Below are 23467 nucleotides of genomic sequence, written 5' to 3' on the forward strand. Positions count from 1 at the left end.
AACATAATTTTGCATTTGTCCTTTGTGGGCCTCTATTGATTTACATTGAGCATGAGCACACTTGAAATAGGCATTCCTAATTCCTCTGTTAACAGGTTGATAAGCCTGTAGTCAGCTGCTCAGTCTTTACATGGCTTCATGAATTGTTAGCTCAGCTCCCACAAGGACAAGGTGGATCAAAGTGGCTGTGTTGATCTCTGCTGTGACTGGTGACACACCACCTTTCATGAAGTCTAATATACTCAGCTAAGTGCATCTGGTTGATAATGCAGTGTTTCAGGTTGATGATGTGTCTCAATCAGTCATAAGTTAAATTTAACATTAATTGCGCACCATCCGGTCTATAAGTTGAGTCATCTTACTACAGAAAAAATGCCTAACATGGCATGTTGTTAAGCAGAATATACTGTAATATAATAATCTGTTTTTCACTGAAAAACATATACAAGACAGTCTTCAAATATTTGTTCTTAAAACATGTAGGATGTCCTGGAGCCATGGAGCTATTCACTGTAAGCCATTAAAAATAGGTTTGATTTAGAGATGAAAGTGGCTGGAGGCTGTAGCCCACAGGGACTCAGAAGGAAACACTTAGAAAATAGAGACAGATTGAATCCCAAGTGCTCTCTCCTGAGAGGAAGCGTGGTTGGAAAGTTTCAAACCCATTAAAGTTAAACAAATTGAAAAGCCCTATCTGAGAGGAAACATAGTACTATGTTTATTTTTCCATTATAAATCTGAAACCTAAAAGATTTCCTGAGGTTCTCAGGTATTGTTCATGCTTATAATGGAGATCTGTTTTTAGAAAGTGTAATTCATGTATTTAATCCAAACTATTTGACGAAAAACACCCTGTATAAGCATTCAGGAAGCTAAGGGCCATTGTATACCTGTATCACATATTGTTTGGATAAGAGCAGACCTACAATGCAAGGAATCTCTTTGTGAAACTCTCTCACTCCAGAATATAGGGTCTAATTCTCTCCCTATTTATGCTGCTGGATGAATTCCACTGAATTAGTGAAGACATGAGTAACCAGTCATAATAAAAAGACAATCCTCATGCTGAGTGTGAAACTACAAAAGTGTGAGGCTCATTGTGGCAAGATATTATAATGCTGGCCTGAGTCAAGTATGTAGGCAAGCCATTGCAGACCCAGTGATTAGTCTGCAAAGCTGATTAGTCAATGTATTTTAGGTTTTGCTCCATCACTGGTGAACTGCTGCTCTGAACTCCTTATCAAAAGAGTGTGTGATGTTACTGATGTTGAAAAGCGTTCATTTGGCTAATGAACAAACTGCAGACTAACACCAGAAATTAATTTAAATGAGAAGAAATACTTGGAAGCAGTGGGATGTTTTTCATTAGGTTTATTGCTATAAAAATTTAGCAATACAGTAGGTCAAGTGACAGAGCTGAGGAACATTTGCTGTTGTAGTCTAAGACTCAGTGTAGGTGCTTAAGAAGACAGAAATGTGAGCATTGAATAACCATGACCTGATATTTTGGAGAAACCCTGAATCTTCTGGAAAGAGTATGTTGATCTTGCCCATTTATGTCTTAGTGATTTCGTACCCTTTGTGTTCATTTTGCGGACTGCTTTTCTACTTTCCTTTATGGAACTTATTGTCTAATAATCCTGTGCAGTATTTGCCACCTGATTCACTCTGCATTCCTCATTTTTCTTGGTTACCTGCTATAAAATCATTACTTATTTCAGAGAAACAGCAGACTTACATTTGTCATGCATTGGCACTCCACTCTCATAGAGGATTTATACTCCAGCAATATGCTTTTCAAAAATTTAATTGCATTTCTGTTTCTCAAGTAAGCCACGTATTAAAATAAGATCCATTTGACAACCTGCTTTGTTTTGTAGTGTTGAATTCTAAATGATAAAAAAGTCAACTGAAGAAAAGGAAACACTGGAACATGTTATCCCACATCACTTTTAAGTTCCATACATTTAAACTCATATCAGCATTTGGCTTGCTGAAAAAGGTGGCTAACCTTGCCTCAGGACTTGTTTTCTGCCACACACAGAGTTGTTGAAATGGTTGAGCTTTCTACCACAGTCTCTTGAGTATGACAGTATTCTTCAGTTTTTAGAAGATTGTTTTCTTACTAAAGACAGTATTTTCACTGTGGCTTTCTTTTTTTGTAAGTAATTTTGTTTATAAATGCATCTTTATGTTTGTTTCTTTCTAGGCAGGGATGAGATCCCGAAACCAAGGTGGAGAAAGCTCGTCTAACGGGCACTTCTCCAGTTCCAAGCCTGTCATCAGCCATGCAGAGAATGAAAAACTTCAGGAGGATGCCAAGAAAAAGAACAAACCTCATCGGAAGGAAGATGAGGTCATGGTTTCAGCAACTGTCAAACGGCACTCAAAGTCACCTGGTCCTAGTGAGCGAAAGAACAAGAAGTCCATAGAGCTTTCTAAAGAAGACTTGATAAAACTTCTCAGTATAATGGAAGGAGAATTGCAGGTAAATGAAACATCTTCTAAACCACGTTTTCTATGTACCTATCTATTTTTAGGTTGTCCAAAGAGCACAGGGCTTAACTAACAGGAACATGCATATTTAAGGCGACCACAAGGAGAGAGCAGTGGTAGTTGGTGTTTAACAGTCATAATTTTAAGTGATGCCTTTTTTTTACCAGTGCAGCTATCAAAGCAAAATAAATTATAAACACCTGTCAAAGAAACACCTGACAAACAAATGTGGATCTGCAGGTGAGGCTGAAAACAACCACAGGGGAATCAGTGGTGGGTGGGAAGAAGGAGGGGAGGGGAAGACAAGTAAAGGTAGTGAATGTGCTTACAATTATTATTGAAAATATTCAAGAGGCAAATAACAAGTCAGGAATACTGAAAATGAACTTAGATGTCCCCTGGAACCTCCACATATTTAGATAGGGCTCAGCCAAAGCTCTGCCTGTCCTGTCTGATTTCTGGAGTCTGGTGCTTTGTACATTCCTTGCCTTTCGAAGATCCATTAGTTTTATTTCTTGGAGTAGTGCTTGCTTGCTTGAAAGCTTTCTCAGTTGTCCTGGTTTGCATGGTAATTCAGCCCAGCAGTAAGTCCTTGATAGCAGTCAGCCTGATTTTGCACTTAACTTGTCCCCAGATGGACGTCCAGTTTTGAGGTTCTCTTTAATGCTAGTAAATCATTGAACTCTCTGTAGTGTGAGCCTTCAGAGAATTTCAGTTAAAACATGGTATTTCAAAAAGTCAGTATGAAGACTTGTGGCTTTTCAAAACTTACCCCCTTTTGTGGTAGGACTGCTTGTCAAATTCATATGTTCTTTTTGGTTGTACTTTAATGACCTTTTTCACTGAACCTATGGACAAGCAGAAAAAAGCCACCCGACCAGTGTGAAAACATTTTGTCTTAATCCCTTTATTCCAATTAACCATTACTATTTAGCTTTTCATAGAAGGCTTTACTTTCTCCCTGAAACCCACATTCATAACATTATCACTTTAATGTTGAACTTGTTACCATCTTATCTGATTACAAGAAGCAATTGTTCTGTTAATTTCTTTGGTACATGATCACCATTTCCACAACTCTGAGATGCCATCTCACTAAGTATCATTAAGTATCACTTTTTCTGACTTAATTCACCTCTAGTTTGTCAGAAACTACTCTCAAGTTACAAGAATTATGCATTCAAAATAAATAATTTTGTCAAAGACAGACAATGGTCATTTTACAACAAAAAACTGCAGGAAAAAAAAAAAGGAAGAAAATCTGTTGAATGCAATTTTGCAGTGGTAAAAAGAAATTATCATTACAGAAAAGTAACCATTTTTATTGTGCTTCATTTTACTCTATTCAAAACCTTGTATATATAATTTCCTTAGAGATGGAGCTAGTGTGTAGCTTCTGTGGTGAACAAAGCCAAACCTCAACAGAAATGTATCATGTTCATGTTGTTCAGAAAGATTTACCCTGAAGTCACCGTTGTGGTCTGGAAGGGGGAGGTGAAGAAAGTCACTAATGTTTCCTGTGTGGCAATAAATGTGGTCTTTATTGTTTGAGTAATTGTCCTGTTCTTCACCGTAGTCTTTTACTTTGTGGGGTAGTTACACAACCTTTGAAGGACTGCCCATGTTCTCATTTTCTCTATGGGGATGATGGGAATAGATCCTGGGCTATACTTTTAGGGGTTTTCATACATAGCCCAAGGAGATGTTAGGCACTGCTGAAGCTTCCTGGCATGACAGGAGGGTATGGGGACAACCACACTGGTAACAGTAGAGTGCATCTGTTCTTCTGCTCCTTGCAGCCAGGCAGGGAAGAAAGTCATTATTTTTATTCCACAGAGGTTTTTAATTTCATGTCAAACCCCTCATTTTAGTTATTTCCCTGGTACCTGTGTTGACCCATCTCTGAAGTGGGCAAGCTACAGCACTTTGGCTTGAGATGAGAGCCTGGCTTTAACACAACAAATGAAGATGAGCCAAAGAAGATTCCAGCCAAAGTAAATACTCTGGTATTACCTCCTGGCTGTCACAGTGACCTAATGCACTGAGTCATTTCATGGCTTTTTATTTTCAGATCTGTTCAGACATCTCTGGTGGCTGGCTGGCGTTTTGTTGGACTGACAAATCACACCGCAAGTTTACTTTGAAGCCATTTCAATACTGGCAAAGCAAACATTATTTAGGCATATGTAAGAAGATTTTGTTTTGAGAATAACATCAGGATGTACCTGTAGGGAGATGCATTACTTTCTGAATAAGAAAATGGGATAAAATACCATGATTGTTTACTCAGCCATGAGCAGGGGGCATCTTATGCCCAGATCACCAGGGTGACAGTGCCTTGGAACCCTCAAACAGTGAGCTAATCCATCGGAGGTAATCTGGTCCTGACAACTGTGGGGTTAGCGGGGTAAACTGGTAATGTATTCATGTGCATCCTGTGCTTAGTTCACTGCTCACATCATCTGACAACACAGACCCACACCACATTGATCCTGGTATCAATATTGACTACTTACTTCACGACTTGATACCCCAGCTCTTCATTTTGTAGCCAAACATGCCAGAAAACCATGGAGAGATGCCCTGGCAATGATGTTTAATGTCCTCATTTTTACCTTGATTGGTCTTTAAAATTTTAGTACCCTCAGGTAGCTTGTGCTTTAGCTTCTAGAACCAAGTTGGACTCAGCTCTGCCTGTCTTCATGTTTCCCGGCTGGAGCCTGTGCATTTACTGAATATAGAGAAGGAAAGCTTTTCATAAACATCTGAGGTCACGGTAGCCTTTGCCTTATTTTGTAAGAAAACAAAAGGGAAGAAAAAGTTTACAGAAGCTGTGATGGTGAGAATGTGCCCCAATATACATGGCAGGAGAGCTCTTAAGTACAGCCTCTTTGAAGGAGAGTGGGAAGCAAATGAACTGATGACAGGGATTTATTTTAATGGCCCTATAGCTCAGTGGAGTGTATGCTCTCTTGTGAGATCTAACTGCTCATATAAAAAAAGTAGTTATTACATGGTCTTTAAACCCATATTGAACATATAGTGGCAAAAAAAATCCATGAAGGATTGCTTCCTATACCTGAAGAAAAAAATCTCATTTTTAAATATGTAAAGCTGATTTGAAAAGAAAACTTCAAATACCGTTAGAATAAATTGGACCATGAAGGCATGGCATTAATTTGCTTGGTTGTTACAGTGATTTCAGTCAAACCTATGTGAATTTTATTAATTACAGAGCAAGACAGACAGTGTGGGTTGTTACAATGATGATATAATACTATCTGTGGGTCACAGATTTTTGTCCAACGGCCTATGTATTTGTCCTGGCAGGAATATATTCCCTTTCTGTACGGTTTCTGAGCAGCAGCCATTAATCTTCAGCAATACCAACACTGATTTTCAACATTTCCTGACTGGGGGCCCAAAAGGAAATGAGGAGCAGTATTCCTACATGTTTACAACTCACTCTTTTATTGCATGTTTTGGAAAAACACCCACAATAATTAAAAATTTATTTATAAAGACAGCATCCCACTACAAATCATTAGGTTTTTCAAGAAAAATCATTTCTTATCCAAATTCTGTGCCTACTGCTGGAGTACAATTTAAGCTTGGTAGACAGTTTCCTATATTTCACACCAATTTAAAAAGGAGCAACTTTTCCACTTGAGGCCTTTATTATAGACTATGTTTTACTGTGTTTCTCCAGTGCCAACACAGCATTCATCCCCTGTAGTTCACCCCCCCCCCCCCCCCCCCATTCCTGTTGAGGTCCCTTGCATGCTTTAGGGCTGAGGGAAATGTTTCCTCAGAGCCTGGAACTGTTGAGGTGCAGAGCTCCTCAAAGCCATGCAGCCATGGGGTGTAAAGGAAATACATGTTAAGTTGTCAGCTGCACATTTCCTCTGTTGCAGACCTGAGGGTGCAGATGGGCAGTGTGTGAAATGTGATGTCTTGAGGAACAGTATGTTTAATATACAACTGATACAGAAATTAATTACAGGACACAATTTCTGACAAGTCCTCAGACTTTCAAATGCTCTAATGTAATACTGGGTTTGGTTTGATATTTGAAGGGAAACATTGTGTAGCAGATATTCAGAGGTAAACCTATTTATACAGCATCCCTTGTTCAAAGGGAGAGACCAAATCACTCTGCTGTCAAAGAAGTCCATCCCTTATAATTATTTATTCAAGATTGCATTTAATGGTTAATGTGAGTGCTTACACGGGGTGTCAGAGCAATAGTTTCTTGAAGGGCAGGTATGGGTTGCTGGTGGCTGAAACAAGACAGTCCTGGGGGAGGAGCTCTCTCATCCAACAGAGACAGGAGGATCTCACCTTCAGGTGGGCTGCAAGACTTTCTTCTCAGCCTGGGTGGATCAGGAAAAGGTTACCAGAGGACTCTGTGTTTTGTTCTCTCCTGTAAGGTCCTTATGAAACACTTAGCGATCAGTGGCTGCACATCCAGCCACGAGGAAAATCCTCTCTCTTAACAAAGTCAATTAACTCACATGGGTATAGGTGATAAACTGCCCATTGCATTTTTACATTTTAAAAGGTATTTTAAATTAATTTTCTGTCTGTCTTTCTAGCAGAAAACTATGCTTTGTAAACGTAAAGGAAAGGAAAATTCTTTACTGTTTCCATTTTTCTGCTTTCTACTTTCGTTCCTTTTTGTAGGGCTACATATTATATAGTACATTTTATTCTATAATCACTCTGTTCTGTTCTTTTCCCTAAGATCTAAATTTCCTTATTCACTTTTCTTCCATTCTTTATTTCTCTAGTTGTGACCTTTTTTCTTACTCTACCTTTTTGTCACTTCTCCACTCAGGCTTTCCTCATCGTTATACAGCAGATACATTGACTGACCTGAGAATTCTGGAGATAAAATTGTAGAAGATCTACTGTATACCAAATCCCAGCACCTAATTTTTTTAGGAAAATGCTCCATTTAACATTTGTTGTTAAGTTAGTAAGCTGTGTTTTAAAATTAGGTGGGTTGTTTACTTTGACTACTCCTTTTGGAAAATAGTCCCAGAACTGAAGAGCTTTAATGTTAAGCTGATTTCTCCCTTTTAATTTCTAATGGAATTTTAATTATGTCTAGTGAAACCTTTATGAAACTCTTCTGTACAGTGATCCTGCTTTGAAAGACCACCACTCTCCCTCCTGTCTTTAATGCCTGATGCATTTGTAGACAGCAGTCTTGCATGCTCTGAGCCTTTGTTTTTGCTGTGCTATCTGTACCACATCCTTTCAGTGTCCTCTGGCCAAACAGGCTCTCCATGTCTTCATCACCCCTTGACCAGCAGCACTTAGACCCTGGGTTCACCTTTCTCCATGTCTGTAGCTGGAACTGCACATGGTCCTTGCTGTAGGAGAGAGCTCCCTGGTGCCTTGTGCATTTGGATTCATATTTGCCTTTCTCTTAAGGCATGGCATTACTTGGCCTTCCCACCACTTGTCAGTATGACTAGTATAAGCAAGAGAATTTGACTCTGTAGCTGTTGTTGTGATGTTTTTCTCTCCGTCTCTTTTTCCTCTTGCTGCAATGTGTAAACTTGCATGTAATGTCTCAAGCTGCTTTTGTATTGACTTTTCCAAGATATTGCAACAACATTGGGGGAGGCACCTAGTTATTGTTTAGTTAAAAACACTGTACAGACTTCTATATTTTTCTTCAGTGCCTTTTTTAAAATATGCTTGCATTAATATTAATAAATATTATTAAATAAATGGATCTGCCTGAAAGCTCAAATGAGGAATATGGGACAGATAGGTGGGTGGTAGGTAGAAACCAGATGTGCTTCTTGTGCACTTACTGAAATCAGAAGAGAAAGCTGGGGCAAGTTGCATTGTCACCAGAGAAAGCAGTGAAGAGAAGGAGTTTTCAAATGGTCATTAGCAAAATAGCACAGATTAACGAGCTGCAGATGAGCCAAGGCAGAAAGAATAGGTAAAGCCAGAGAAAAGTGCATGTAGGGTATCTGCGAAGTCTTGTTGATTGAATTGAAATAGTTTAGGATTTATGAGCATATCACACAGATGAAAATACAAATTCCCCAAGGGAAAAACGTTGGCAAGAACAGAGCTACAAGGAAAAAGAAAAGATAGGGTTAAGTGAGGAGGGAGAGGTGACTTAAGGAGAATGGAATGAGGGGAAAGAGGCTGGCCAATTGAAGAAAAAGAGTGTAAGCAAAAGGGGAATACAACAGAGATAAATGGAGCCAAGCTAGAGACATGGAAAGTGGGCACAAAAAAGTCAGGAAAATGAAGGGAAAGATGGTATCCACAGTGTAGCAAAATAAGAGCCTAGAAACAAACCCTAAAAATGTGCGTATCAGCACAATGAGATAAAAAATTCTCTCCTCTCTTACTGGCCCCTGGTTTGTTTGTGTTTTCCTGGTGAAGAATGCTTTTGCAGAAAAAAAAAAAAGACTACAGATGCTCTCTTTTATTTTTATTGAATAATTTATAGCCATAGATTAATTTTGTCCAGAATAGTATGCTTTATTTTCTGTAGCTTACATTCACTGCTGTGCAAAGTGTAGAAGACATAGGAGGTAAGAAGAACTTGTCTAGCAAGTCCCAAAATCATAACTTTTAAAATAAAATCCAGCTGTTTTGTGAGAGAAAAAAAGAAAAAAGGTAAGACAGCACACTGAAATACATTTAAATTGTGCTATTTAGGCAATTTCCTGCTCCCTCTGAAATAAAGAGCAGAGGTACTATCAACCATAGGAATGATAGCCATCCATCTCTTTGGTACTAAAATTGCTTTAGAATTATATGCTTTCCAAAGTAATGATCCTCAATAAAATGTCTCTGTCCCTGGACAGCTGTAGGCTGAAGATCTCTTTCACAAAGACACTGTAACATCATTCTCTATTAATGCCTGAGCTGTACTTGTACAGAGCTATATCTGTTGTGTTAGTTCGGCTTGAAGGATCAGAAGAGAGAGGAATAATTGGCAAGTGTCTCTGATCCACTGAACATCTTATCTAGAGTGCAAGGAAGAGTGTGAAAAACTTGGGTTTTTTTTTTTTTCCCAAAAATTCTTGGTCTTCTGTTCAAAACAGAACAGAATTGCCCACAACCAGCTTTTTAAGTTTTGGTCTTGTTCCAAACTGATCCTCTCTTGCAAACTTCTAAAAATTAGTTTTAAATAATGATATAATTTGACTATTTATTTTTCTTTGCATTTGCTTACTAGAAATTTTATATTCAATGCAACAGTAATGAGGAAGTTTGTATCTTTTCTCATTTTTCTTGAGGCACAGTTCACTCTGTGGGAGAGCACACGGCCGATCATTTTGCAATCAGTGTCAAATGCATGAGCTCTCTGGCTTTAGAATACCTGGGATTCTTTGGAGAGCTTGCAACGAGCATATGTCTTATGTGTCATAATGCTGTCCAGTACTCTGAGTCACCAGTTGTTAATTTAACATTGCAGTGGTAGGTGAACCTGTTTTTATTAACTTTGCTGCCCCAGTTGTGTATTTACTAAGTTTTTGTCTGTTGTCCTCTAGCTGAGGATCAGATAAGCTCTTGAGAGCAAAACAGATTATTTTTCATCCAAAGCAAGTTTTAATAAATGCAAATATGTCTTTACATTATAATTGCGATAACATGGCTGAGAAAATGTCTTGTTTCTAGGGTTAAAGGCTCCACCTATTGGTTGACCAAAGAGAGAGAAATGTAACATTTTCACATAGAAAACTGCAGGTCCTATTGAACATCCTGTGTCTTGCCACATCTTACAAAACTGCTGCCTCGAGTGTTTGTGTGATGTCCAAAATAAAGTGAAGTCTGACTTATTTCAGAGGGCTGTGCAAATGTGGCACCCAAAAGGATGCACTGTTGAAAGAGGCACTATGAAGGAAGTCCTTTCCTGAGACAGGACGGGTTTGGATTTTGCAAGTAATGTCTTTCTTACCCTGGAAATTATTGGTTTTCTTTGCAAAAAATTAGCATCTTCTCTTCCATGCCAGAAAAAAACTCAAATACAATTGCACGGTAACTTCCAGACATTTGTCACCGTCAGGTCTAAACAAGTCAGAAACAGAAATATTGATGCAGCTTCATAATGAAACCCCAGTTCTCCAGTATTGGCTCCGCAATCTCAGCAGTTCTGGTAAAATAGCATTTTGAAGGGCTTCAGAGTCATTCCTGGAAATGCAGTGGGAGGACAGGGAGGGGAGAGGATGTCCCCAAGTGGGGCTTGGGGAGGGAAAAGGGAAGGACAGACACTGGGGGGAATCAGGAGAATGTTGGAGACAACTGAGGGCATCATGGGCATGGCTGGGAGTTCTCACTCTGTGCCTTTCATTGCCCACACTCCCTAGTTGCTTCACACTAAGAGTTTGGCCACTTCCATTGTCTCCTCTGACAACTCCTCCATTCAAATAATTGTCTGCGCTGGTGAGTGCTTGCTGTTATGCAGTCCTACTGTTCTTGTCCATTCACCAGCCACCAGTAACTTGGATGCACATTGTGCAGCACAGAGTACTCAAAAACATCTTGTTGAAGCCAACAACATGCTTGGACGAGAAAGTTGTGTATACAGTTTATTACACATGTACACAGACTTAGGTCTGTTAGTGTCCCACATGCTCCTGTCTCCACAGAGGAGGCAGAAGGATTGCCTCTGACTTCATCATCCTGGTGGTTACAGCCCTGCTGGCTCCAGCTTGCCTTGTTCCATCCTGCTCCTTGAGTGCTTGTTCCTACCAGAAGGCAGCAAGATCACTGTGGGGAAAAAAAAAAAAAAAGAAAAAAAAGAAAAAAAAAAAAAAAAAAAAAAAAAAAGCCTGGGCTGATTTGTTCCTCTTGGAGACAGGGTACTCACAGCAGGAGCTTCAAGTGCATCCCTGAAATTCAGGTCAGAGCATCTAATTTCATATGCTTCTGTTCCTTATACTGCCAATGCAGCACTTGCAAAGAGCAATTTAGACAAGATGAGTTACACATCTAATGAGGATACTTTTTAGTTTCTAATGGATTTCAACAAATTTTATGATAGTATAGAAGAACATGAACTTGGAGGAAATAAAAAAAATATAAAAAATGGGGGAAAATTAATAGTAGAACAATTATATTGATATCAGAGCGCCATATTTTTTGTAGCATACACAAATCTTCTGTACACTTGGAAATTAAATTTAATTCATGAGAAATATTATTTCCTTTAGGGAATGGAAATTGGAGCATGGTGGGGTAATTTTATGTGTGAAGCACAAGAAAGAGGTCCATGATCCATGGGTCTCTTGTGCTTTGGTCCAGACCTGCTAATAGGGCCAGATGATAAAAGAAGAAAGAGGAAAATTAATGCTTTTCCTGTTATTGCCCTTTTATTAGTTACTTCTTTTTTTTTTTTTTTTTTTTCCTAAAGACCTTCCAACAGATCACAAAATAAGTTCTGGTTACAAAAGGAACATGGCAACTTGATGGCTAGTTGGATCAGTCTGTGGTTTCTGCTTGTTGCTGGGCCTCAGGCCATGTGAAAAATATTATACAGTTAATGTTGGCTGAGACAAAATTCTACGACTGGATATAGCAAACCCAAAAGAGTGGCTTAAGCCATTGTGAGGCATTGCTTAAGCATGTAGAACATATCCCAACATACAGAGTCACGCACATAACTTGACAGTGACCATAACTTGACAGGCCCTGGCGTCTGTGCAGACTATATCATGACACTGTAATTCTATATGCTGCAGTAACTGCCCCATGGTTTGATGATAACAAGCAAAGCACTCTTTTAGTGTGAAAAGACAAGACAGGGTATCCCAGACCATAATAATTCTGAAAACATCAAGCAGTGTGGAGTTAATACTTCTCAGGGCCTTGCCATGGGAATTTTGCTGGCTGTGGCCCAGACTACAGATAATTAATTATGTCAGTGAAAGGCTCTGGTGGCCTGTTTTCTTCAGAAAAAAGTGACATCATCCATGGAGCGCTCTGGCAATAAAGCAGAACAAAGCTGTGTGGGCAGGAAATAACAGACAGATGTCTTCTAGTGCTCATTTGATCTGTTTCGAAACTTGCTGGAAGAAGTAATACATTGCTCAGTGCTGCTTCTCCTCAGCTCTGCAATCTTTTGTAGGGACTTTTTCAAACATAAGAGGCCAAATTAATTTCTGATGTAATCCTTCTGGAGCCACTTCAGAAGATTTATGCAGTGGCTGAGCTGGTCTATCATGTGCCAATTCTCCAGTATTGATTTTAGAAGAGCTTTCTGAGTTATCATTGAAAGATAGCGCACAATAAAATTCAATACAGTGTAGAGCTCCAAAGGCTTCATACAAGGCCAGAAAGTTCTGCACGGTGTGGAGAACACAGGACAGTTCTGTTTAATATCCTCAAGGTAACGAGGGATCATTTGTATTTCTGGATATATATTTCACTTACCCTTTGTACAAAATCAACAATCAACAATGGTCACTTTTCATCACTGAAGTAATCTCTACCTCCAGAGTACATCGTGTACCTAGACTTGAATACGGAGAAGTTAAAAGAAATTCATGCAAGTGAAATCCACAGTTTCAAGTATTAGAAAATTAGGCTAAGATGAAAGGGCTGAAAAAAACTTTGCTGTACATAAAGTCTTCCTTGAAAAATCCCTATGTATTCATGTTGCTGGTACAGCCTTACTTTGATTCAAGTGTGTAGTTTTGGTGCCACAATATAAGAAAGATATAAAGCTATTAGAGCATGTCCAAAAGACAGCTTTGAAGATGGTGAAGGGTTTAGAGGGGAAACCACAGAGCAGCTGGGGTTTGTCCCTTGGTTTGTTCGGTCTGGAGGAGACTGAGGGGAGATCTCATCACAGTCTACAACTTCCTCATGAGGGGAAGAGGAGGGCAGACACTGACCTCTTCTCTGTAGTGACCAGTGACAGGACTGAGGGAATGGCCTGAAGTTGTGTCAGGGGAGGTTCAGGTTGGATATCAGGAAAAGGTTTTTTCACCCAGAGGCTGGCTGGGCACTGGAACAGGCTCTGCAGGGCAGTGGTCACAGCACCAGCCTGACAGAGTTTGAGAAGTGTTTGGACAATGCTCTCAGGCACATGGTGTGATTCTCAGGGCTGTCCTGTGCAGGGCCAGGATTTGGAATTGATGATCTCTGTGGGTCCCTTCCAACTCAGGACTTCTATCATTCTATGATTTTATGTAATTAGCCAGCATTTGGCATGGCTGGCATCACTGAATGCGTGATACAAACAGACTACTTCAGATATCTAGTATAGGAGAGAAAAATATTTATTGAGTTTTTAGCAAAAAGGAGTTTTGTACAATGCAATATGCAGTAGAGGATGTAACTTTCCTGCTTTAAAACATGCCTTGTACAGTAAGGACAACTGTTCTGGAAGGCAAATTGCTACTCAGTCATTGTAGCAGTATGAAGGGCCAGAGTGAGCAATCAGGCCTTTAACAAAATGTCATTCCAGCAGTCAGGAGCAGTTTTTATTACATTCTGTATTATTATTTATAGTATTATGAGACAAAATTAAGAAACTACACTTTTAATTATTTTTGTTTCCTCCTAAGATAAGAAAGAAGAGAAGTTACTGGTCTTAAACAGGGACTAGTGGATTAGTGTTAGGAAAGTTTTGCAGATACAGGCATTTGAGTACCCCTGCTTGAAGGTGCTTTCTTTCATTAAAGTCAATTAACCAAGCTAGTGATATCCACTTCCTGAGGTCTCTAATGGAACTTTTCAGAAATAAGGCTATTCCTACCCTGATGGCAACACATCGTGTCCTGGACAGCGCAGAAAGCAGTGTGAGAACATTCTCCTGATCTGCCTCTGGATGCCTTAAGTGTGATGTTTATTAACTCTAGGTGAAATATTTGTAAAGCCTACTGGCATTTAGGAAATCAGTCACTGGTAAGACCCCAACATTACATGGATAACCTGTGACCTTACCTAGTTTTGGATGCTGAACAGAGCAGCTGTTGTGCTATAAATAACCTGAACTTTGTGCAATGCAAGGAACAACAACACAAGTAGAAGTAAAGGTTCCTGTCTGTGGTTTCATAGTTATTTTTTGTCATTAATCACTGGCAAGAAAAATACAACTTCATAAATATTAAACATCTGCTACTTGGTGCACTTCCTTGTGTAGGTATAATAAAGTGTCTTCATAACCAGAAAAGAAATATCAGATTGCCAAAATATTACAAAATTGAATTTCTTGTAAACACTACTCCTGCTCCTGAGTTTTCAAAACTTCTTTCATCTAATGAAGAATATTGTTGTCATGTTAGTGAAATATTGAGATTTCTCTAAAGTAGTTAGGTCTAAAATAGTTAGATGCCTCCAAATGTGGAGCTATGAAGGTAATAGTTACCAATAACTGATTTTGAGAGAGACAAACTATAAATTTGCAGGAAGGCTACTTACAAAAAATAAATCAGAAGAGTTGAGGACATGTACTGGCAAATGATCTTGGGTTGGGTTTTACTCCTAGCTGACAGTGATTACTTCTACTCCATTCAGCCCATCTTGAATACAACTGAATCTTTTTCCCGATTTACTAGATGCCTTATATGAAACGAGTTTGATCAGTTCAGTCCCATTTCCCAGGTGACAAATGGCCTGTGGCAAAAATTCCCCGTTTAGTGGGTGCTGAGTTTTGTCAGCAGGCTCATGGGAGAGGCCAAAGACTGTGGGAATGGGGAGAGAGGGCTGTAGTAAATTGGCAGGGCAGGGCATGAGGAAGAAGCACGTCTGAACGCCCGGCTTGTGTAACAGGCTTTCCATTGACCAAGAATCTGGTTGCTAGGCTGCCGGACCCCTTTTACAAGCAGCAGAGTCATGCTATTGTTTTGTAAATGGTTTCAATTTTATGCAGGAACCTCTTTACATCCTTTCTATATCTTTTAAATATTTTACTAGGCACGTAGTAAAGTGAGGTTTGGAACAGAGCCCCCTGCTCTGCTCAAGTCGGTGAGCAAAAGAACGTCCTTCTACTTTATTCTGCCAAAAAGTGAGTGTTTCAGGGTAGCCCTGTAAGGAGTGGGCTCACATCAGCCTTCCATCTGGGCGAGTAGTGTGCACTCATGAGAGAAGGGGAGCATTGTCTTGGATTTCCCAGGTAGTAACACAGACACCACCTCTTCGGTAAGTGCACTCATGAGTGGGGAATTAGAGGGGAGAGAAAGGAGAGAGGACAAAACTTTGTGGGACAGCAGTGCTCCACAGCACTCCAGGTCCTCCATGGGTGTACTCAAGAACTGAGGTCATCAGCTTTCAGATTTTGGCACCTCCAGTAAGGTGCTGAACAAGGCTTAGACATAGTTTGACCTCGCAGTTCCTCTGTCAGCAAGAGCAACTGAAAGAGTTAAATTAGTACATCTTTAATCTGTCTTTATTGCTTCTACTGCTTAGAGAATCAGGTACTTGGGACACTTTATTAATGGAAAAGTCTCTTTATTTTCAAGAACTCACAATCTTAACAGTATAGATAGAAAGGTAGCTTGGAGTTTTCTGTCGGACAATTGAAGTAATGAAAACCAATAAAAGTAAATTTTTAAAATTCCGTATAAAGAGCTTTAAAGGGCTTCTCAGACTAATTGCAGTCTTCTGGACTTTTGCAAATAAGTTTCATTGTGTTACAAGCTGTTGCAATATGCGGTCTTCTCAAGACTGGATGCTCTTTCTCATCACAGCACCAACAAAACAAAACAAAACAAAAACAGGGCTTGAGAGATGATTTTCCTGTGCCAAACATCATGTTCCTTCCACCAAAACAGCTAAAAAACTGTTCTCTGGGATTTATATGCAAGTTTACTTGCAGTTTGAAATACCTCCCTTGTGCTTGTCTCCTAGCTTACGATTTATGCAAAACAGCATTGTGCTTTGGGGCAAGGGAGGCACCAGCCATAGAAACAGCTTGCCAGCAAAATCCCCTCTTCTTAGCTAGGGCCCTCCGCTTTGAGCCTCTCATGCCTCTTCACAGGTATGAATTTTGAAGTAGCCCCAGCGTTCCTCTGCAGGATTATTCTGACTTTTTTTCTGAAAATGGTCTGTTTCCTGCAGATCATTATACATCGGAAGAAAACATGGCGATCTGACCTCCCTTCTAGTTGTTTCAGGAGAAAATTGGTCATTTGGAGAAACATGAAATCACGAGATACAGAGCCATGCTGTTTCAGCTCCTTCCCTCTATATTATCTTGAGGAGTTTCAGAGAACATTAACACCATCCAAATCCAGAGGGCCAGCAGTGTGCAGGGTATCCAAAAAGGGGTATAGGAGAGGACAGATGACTGTGCCCCTGGGGATGATGCCACTCAGCCTGATTCTGAACTAGGTACCCTGCCCATGGGCTGCAGCGAGGGGAGTTCAGTGATGACTGTCCTGCCCTGTTCCCTTGGAGCTAGGTGTGTCACTGCTTCCCTTTAAAGATGAAGCAATGAATGTTTTTTTTTCTTTAAAGTTCTTGACTGAGCTTGGGCACCTACTTTCCTTCCTGGGGTGTCTGTTCCTCAATTCAGCATCATCCACTCCCCTGGCTTGGCTCCCTCTGGCTTTTGGAGGACCCAAACCTGCAGCATCCAGAAGCCCTTCTTAGTTAGCAGGGACATTCTTAGCTGTTTCAGGGACTCTTACTCCTACTCCCTTGTGCTAAAGTTGCTCCATTTTAAATGTGAGTGATGACAGACTAATGAGGCCCGAAGGAAAGTCAGGCAGTGCACAACTGAACAGGGGCCGGGGCACTTGCTGGGCAGAGCAGCTATTTCTGTGTCAAATAACGATTGCAGGGACTGGAGTCCAGCTTTTTGCTCTGCCTATTCACAATGTTAAATCCCCAATCCCAAGCTGACTCTCTCTGCTCTGTCCAGCCCTGTCAGTGTTTAATTATGCCATCCAGAGCCCAACAACTACAATGTGAGAGAATGAACTCATCCTCCTCCCCTCCCAAATAGCTTAGGGTCTGAGGTGTGCCTGTCCCTGAGGAATGGGGGCCTGAAGCTTTCTGCGCTCAGAATCAAAACAAAAAGACATTTCAACACGATTGGCTGTGTCCCTTGGTGCACAGGGTAAAAGGGAGCTGCACCCTCATCCCCATCCCTCTGTGCTCATGCTCCCTTCGCACAGCGCTCTCCCTGAGCATGCCTGTGGCACAGGGCCCCTGCTGGGAGGCACATAGAGGGACACCAAATTAGTTCACTGGGACAGGATGAAGGTATGGCCTCGAAACTACCTCTTCCTAAACGGGCTTAAGACGACACATCATAAAATCTGGATATTTAGAAATCCCTCCATACTCCCATGCTATCCTATTCGACTGTTTAAAGGCTTTAACTTCAATATAGAAGCATTGGCCTCATGGTGAAGAAGACACTAAGACAACTGTTAGTTTTACAGGAACAGACAGAAGTAATACATTCACGAACCTGTCTAGAACTTGCGTAAAACAAATTTTTTCGTGTACTGAGAGCGGCACAGTCTCAGGATGTGATGTAGTGAGGTGTACATGCTCTTCTGCCTTTTTTTGGGACTAGCTGACATAATTCACTTAGTTGTAACATCCAGGAGTGATGAACCTTTCCCAGTCTAATTTTGAAATAACATGAATACCATTCCAATTTGCATTTTGTATCTTGCAGACAAGTGCAAAGATTTTACTTAAGGTTACAAAATGTTATACAGTGTAATTGGGCTAGTTCTTAATTAATGGCATGATCTTTGCCTGAAGTTCATTATTTATTTTCATATTAGACTGTTTTAAATTAAAAAAAAAATTTAAAGGGTCTTTTCCATTTCCCAAAATTATTTTCTTGCTCATTTTAAAATCAGGTGGGTTTGTTGAGCTGTGATGTCTCTATGGTTCTGGGTAAAGATTTAAGATTTGCTACAGGGATGAATTGAATGCTGTTATGAATGGCACGGAAAAGCATGAAGAGTTGGTCAGTTCATAAATCTTAAAACAATCATCGTTTACACAGGGGCAGGATTTGTAAAGGATTTTTTTCCTTAAATGTCTGAACCTTTCCTTAGTGTTTAATTTACTTCCAAGCTCACATGTGTTGTCAGAAAGGCAGGCAAGAGAAAAATGCCCATACTCTTCTGCTCCCCCATCCATTTGCACTTCTGGGAAAGATGTTTCCTAGGGAAATCCAGGAGCTCTCCTTTGCCCACCAAAAACTTGTAGGTTTTACAGTCTCTCCCTGGGCTATAACATCATAAACATGCCTTGAAAGACGAGCAGGTGCCCTGCCCCCATTTTACAGATGGCTTAACAGGTGCTGGCAAGTACCATTAGAAACAGAACCCTGGCTTAAGTTTTTGTCCACAGCACAGCCTTAAAATGCTCCTTGTTCATAGCCAGGTGGCCTTGCAGAGCTGTGTCGTCATGCCCAGATGTTTACTCAGGCTGCCTGAAACGGGGGGCTTCCACCTGGGGCAGGGAGCTCCAGGCTGCCCTTGGCCACAGGTGCACCCCTGGTCCCGGCTCCAGCAGCACAGCCAGCCTCCACTGCTGGGAGGATTTGCTCAGACTTCCCAATGTCTCATTAGCTGGGGCCTGCAACATGTCTAGAGTTTTGTTTAAAGAAAAAAACCTAGAAAAATATATTTTAAAATTTACTTGAAAAGAATATTTAGTCACAAATTCAGTTAGGGAGTGACTAGGAAGTAGCTGTCTGAGAAATACTAGTTCAGGTCACTTGTGCTGCTTGTTCTACTAACTTCCTTATCCCCTCAAGGAACAGCATGGGCAACAACTAAGATCCAGTATATGAAGAATAATGATGTTCCCTGGCTATAGTTGCAACTCAGATAAAAATTCATAGCATTCAAATGTAATGTCATGCAGGAACAGAATAATTCATCCCTTAAAGTGCAATATTTGTATTGGGCAGATCATGTTTAATCTAGTATCTCCCAAAATTTTTATATTTGCCTTGACAACCTGTCATTGTTCTTATTTATTTTATTTTTGTGTATGCAGTCTGTACACATGAAATACCCCTATTTTCCCTACATTCCCCATTGGTTAATAGGTTGACTCATGGTAGTGATTTGTAATATTACAGGCAAGGGAGGATGTGATCCACATGCTGAAGACAGAGAAAACCAAACCTGAAGTTTTAGAAGCTCATTATGGGTCTGCAACTCCAGAGAATGTCCTTCGAGTGCTACACAGGGATGCCATCCTTGCCCAAGAAAAGTCTATAGGGGAAGACGTCTATGAAAAACCAATTTCAGAGGTAACAACTTCTTGATTGACAACATCATGTCTGTGCAGGGGGAAGCCTAACCAGAAGTGAGACTTCATATAATTTGGATGTATGCAAGGCATGCAAGAGGATTACACAGAATTTGTTCACTGAAAACAAAATCTTGTTCACTCATGTGCAGAGTAATTTGTAAGCGAAGTCACTGGATTTGAACACAAACCATAAAGAGGTTGTATGGTTCCTAGGGCTGGTGCTGTTAAGCAAGACCAAAATCTTTGGGTGTTAAATTTCTAGTTTTTAAATTCCTTTCAATTATAAGCTTCCACCTCTACTGCTCACAGCATTGGTAACTACTCTTTGATTTTCTTGGCATACTAGAACACTGTCATGAGGGTAGTTCAGAAAAGAAGACCTTTGGAGACTGACTTTGACTATATTTATGGGATCATAAATCCATATTCATTTTACATCACTTAAACTCCAGGACTGCAAAGTCAGTTCAGCCCCCAAAGGAGACTTATAGGACTTCTGGCTTTAAAATTTAAGCAATAAGTGAATGTCAAATAGACCTGAGAATTAGAGTAGACCTGAGAATGTCTGAGGCCAGTGTAAATGCCAAAATAAACAGCCATTGCTCCTGTTCATAGTTTCTTAACAGTCCAGGTCATGGGGAAGGAGCATGCAACAACATAAAATATAACATACTGAAGTGCCTGTCCAAGTCTTCATAGTTCATCCAATTAGAACATTTAATTTGTTCACCAGGAGTTGTGTCTACCATGGGGTATCTTTGTACTGTGTATCCTCATTGAAGCATTTCCTGGAATTTTTGGGATGTTAGTAAATAAGAAAATCAAACTCTCAAACAAGATTAAAAGTTTAGCAAGGCTTTTTTTCCAAAGAAGCTGATAATTTGACAGGGACTTCAGTGTAAAACTTCCATCATGTGCAGATTCACAAGGCTTACATTGAAATAGAAAAATTAAGTGCAAAAGATCTACTCTGACAAGCTGAACCCAACCTGGCTCTTTTATAAAATGCAATGATGTTTTCACTTTGACTGCTATGGTCAACTTTTGGAGAGCAAATTGCCTTGGTCCTCCTGCTCTCCTATTTCCCTTAGTTTGCTGAGATACCCTGTGAAACAGCAGCAGATGGGGCTGAGGAAGGTGAGATTCTCACAAGGTAAGGGTTGGGGGTGGGCAGAGCAGGCTCTGCCAGCCCTCATGCCAGGGGCAGGCAACCAACCAGACAAGTACCAAGGCTGAGGGCTGCTTGGCAGGGAGGAGGCTAGAGTTGGTTATCTGCACCCAAGAAACAGCAAAAGGAGCAACATGAATAGCCATGGTGGATTTGGAGTGCCCTGGCAACTTTTTAGAGACACCTTCCTGGTTTTAATGTTTGTTTGAATAATAATTGGCATATTAAATTAATAAAAAAATGCAGAAGACAGAAAGGGTAAAGGGTTTTGAATAAATAATGAGAATTTATGTCAAAAAAGAGGCAGAGGGGAAACTCCTAAGGCTTATAATTAATTGTATTTGTTAATGTAAAACTGAATCTGGTCAGAATCGAAATAATTTGAATCTTTTATCTCAGCAGACTTACAGGTGTGTTAAAGACGCGTAACTTAAATTTCAGCCTTCAGATTACACTTTATGCTCCACATACAAGTGTCTAGTCCCATACAGGTGTGTGAATTCATGCTCCCAGGCTCTGAGTTCTGAGCTACAGCTTTTTCCCCGTGAGTGTGCACAGCACCTCAACACAGGGGAAATACGGCACTGCAACAATATTACTTGTTACCCTAAAGCTAAGTGAAGTTCTGTCCTTTGTGTATCTGAAAACTGTGCAAATGTTTATTGCTAATATGTCATCCAAATAAATCATTACTTTCACAGGGCAGTTATTCTTATTTCTAGTCACTGCTTTATGTAAAACCCAGACGTAAAATTACAGGACTTGCATTTACCAAACACAACATTGTTGGTTAATAAATCAGATGAAGTAAGCAAGGAGACCTTTAAAAGAGTCTGTTCTCCTTCCCTACAATCCAGCTGGACAGACTTGAAGAAAAGCAGAAAGAGACGTATCGGCGCATGCTGGAACAGCTGCTGTTGGCAGAAAAGTGCCATCGTCGCACCGTTTATGAGCTAGAAAATGAGAAACATAAACACACAGATTACATGAACAAGAGCGATGACTTTACCAACCTCTTGGAACAGGAGCGGGAGAGGTGAGTAAAAGACTACCCCAGTGCTTGTCCCTTCAGCAGTGACATGGTCTGGTATTTTCTGTGTTTAAATGACACTAAACTTAGGTGTAAAACATCTGTAAATGTCAGTCCACACATGTTGTTTGTAAGTACGTTATGGTGCAAGTCTGGAGCTGGAGGAATCCCACTGAATGTTCCTCTAGTGTGAGCTGGAAATAAGAAACAAATTTGTTTTGAATTAGTCATGCCCATTTTGGGTTCACCTCCAGGTAGCTTTTGATCAGATGTTATTTATGTTGGCTAAGTTTGGGACTGGCTTGCTTAGCTAAGCACTAAGGTTTGTGAAGGATAAAGCACTGTTGTCACAGCGGGAGGGCAGGGTAAGGAAAACCACAACACACATCCGGATACTGGCACACAAGTGGTGGTACTCTGCCATGCCCTTTGCATTTAGGCTTGCGAAGTCACAAATTATTTGCATTCTTTTTCATATTTTGAAGACACATGCCTCAGGCAAGTTATCTGTTCCCCTGGAAGAAAACATTATCATGCTTTACAAAATGTGCCCAGCCTGTGGTGGTCTATCTGCAGTGTTTATCTCACAGTCTCATACACCCCACATTTCTTTTCTCTTTTTTTTGAGTGTTTATCCTGCTTGTTGGATGAGTAATTTGTTCTCTGTGTCTCTAAGAAAAGAAAGATCACCTACCTTAGCTAAAGACTGAGCAATCAGTAAAAGCCTCAGTTTTTCAATATGAAATTTTTGTGCTTATACCAAACTGCTTGAAATCAATCCATGTTGTGTTTATTTTTTTATTTTTTATTTTTAAAAAACTCTAAGAAAAATGCTTAAGGCAAGTTCAAAGGAGAAAGGCTTTTGAGGAAACCACAGGCTTGTGGCAGACACTTGCAAAAAGCCAGGAGTGAAACTGTTTAGTGTATTTCCTGAACTCAGTTCAGCGCCACTTTGAGTAGGTGGCACATGAGCTACAGTGACCATATTTCCTGGTTTAATGGGTTATGGTTTTTTTCTGTCTTTACTTTCCTCAGTTGATTGGCAAACTTTAAAGAAAAAAAATGCTTCTGCATCTTAGCAAATTGATTCTCACAGTAGAAAATGAAAAATGTAAAAATAAATATGTTTTAAGAAATAAAAGATGTTGTATTTTCAAGTAAGGAGCAACTTCACATCTGATTTTCATAGAAGACATTTTGTCTCTATGCTGAATACATATGTGTGGACATGCGGCCACTAAAATGCTACAAAAGTGCTGTTAAAATACCATTTACATTTGTCTTTACATTTTAATATTCACATTAATTTGACAATTGTTGCCTTCTTATTATCCCCTCTCAATTTTTGAAGGCCACTAAATAGTCTATTATTATGACCTGGATTGAATTGACTTCCTTTAATGAAGTGATTAAAGAGCTTTTTGCCTTACCACTGCTAAGATATCATGTCCCAAATCTATGGTGATAAGATGACCTCTTAGGAAGGCCCCAAAGAGGCAATAGATTTTGTCAAAAAGAAAGAGTTTGAAGTGGAAAAATTGAATTGT

The 23467-nt window shown here is 40.0% G+C and overlaps 1 protein-coding gene across 4 annotated transcripts in view; it reads left to right on the forward strand.

Annotated features, from left to right (window-relative positions):
• Positions 1-23467, forward strand: part of FILIP1 (filamin A interacting protein 1) — a 101435-nt gene that overhangs the window by 39961 nt on the left and 38007 nt on the right. For all 4 annotated transcript variants that reach the window (XM_066179668.1, XM_066179669.1, XM_066179667.1 and 1 more), the window contains 3 exons: positions 2210-2488; positions 19547-19720; positions 21748-21926. In XM_066179668.1, the coding sequence (XP_066035765.1) occupies positions 2216-2488; positions 19547-19720; positions 21748-21926 (626 nt within the window). In that variant the 5' untranslated portion in view covers positions 2210-2215. Of the gene's footprint in view, positions 1-2209; positions 2489-19546; positions 19721-21747; positions 21927-23467 lie in introns of those variants that run through there.

The sequence above is a fragment of the Chamaea fasciata genome, unplaced genomic scaffold (genome assembly GCF_029207755.1).
Source record: "Chamaea fasciata isolate MVZ Bird 193981 ecotype frontalis unplaced genomic scaffold, bChaFas1.0.hap1 SCAF_3, whole genome shotgun sequence".
Taxonomy (NCBI): domain Eukaryota; kingdom Metazoa; phylum Chordata; class Aves; order Passeriformes; family Sylviidae; genus Chamaea; species Chamaea fasciata.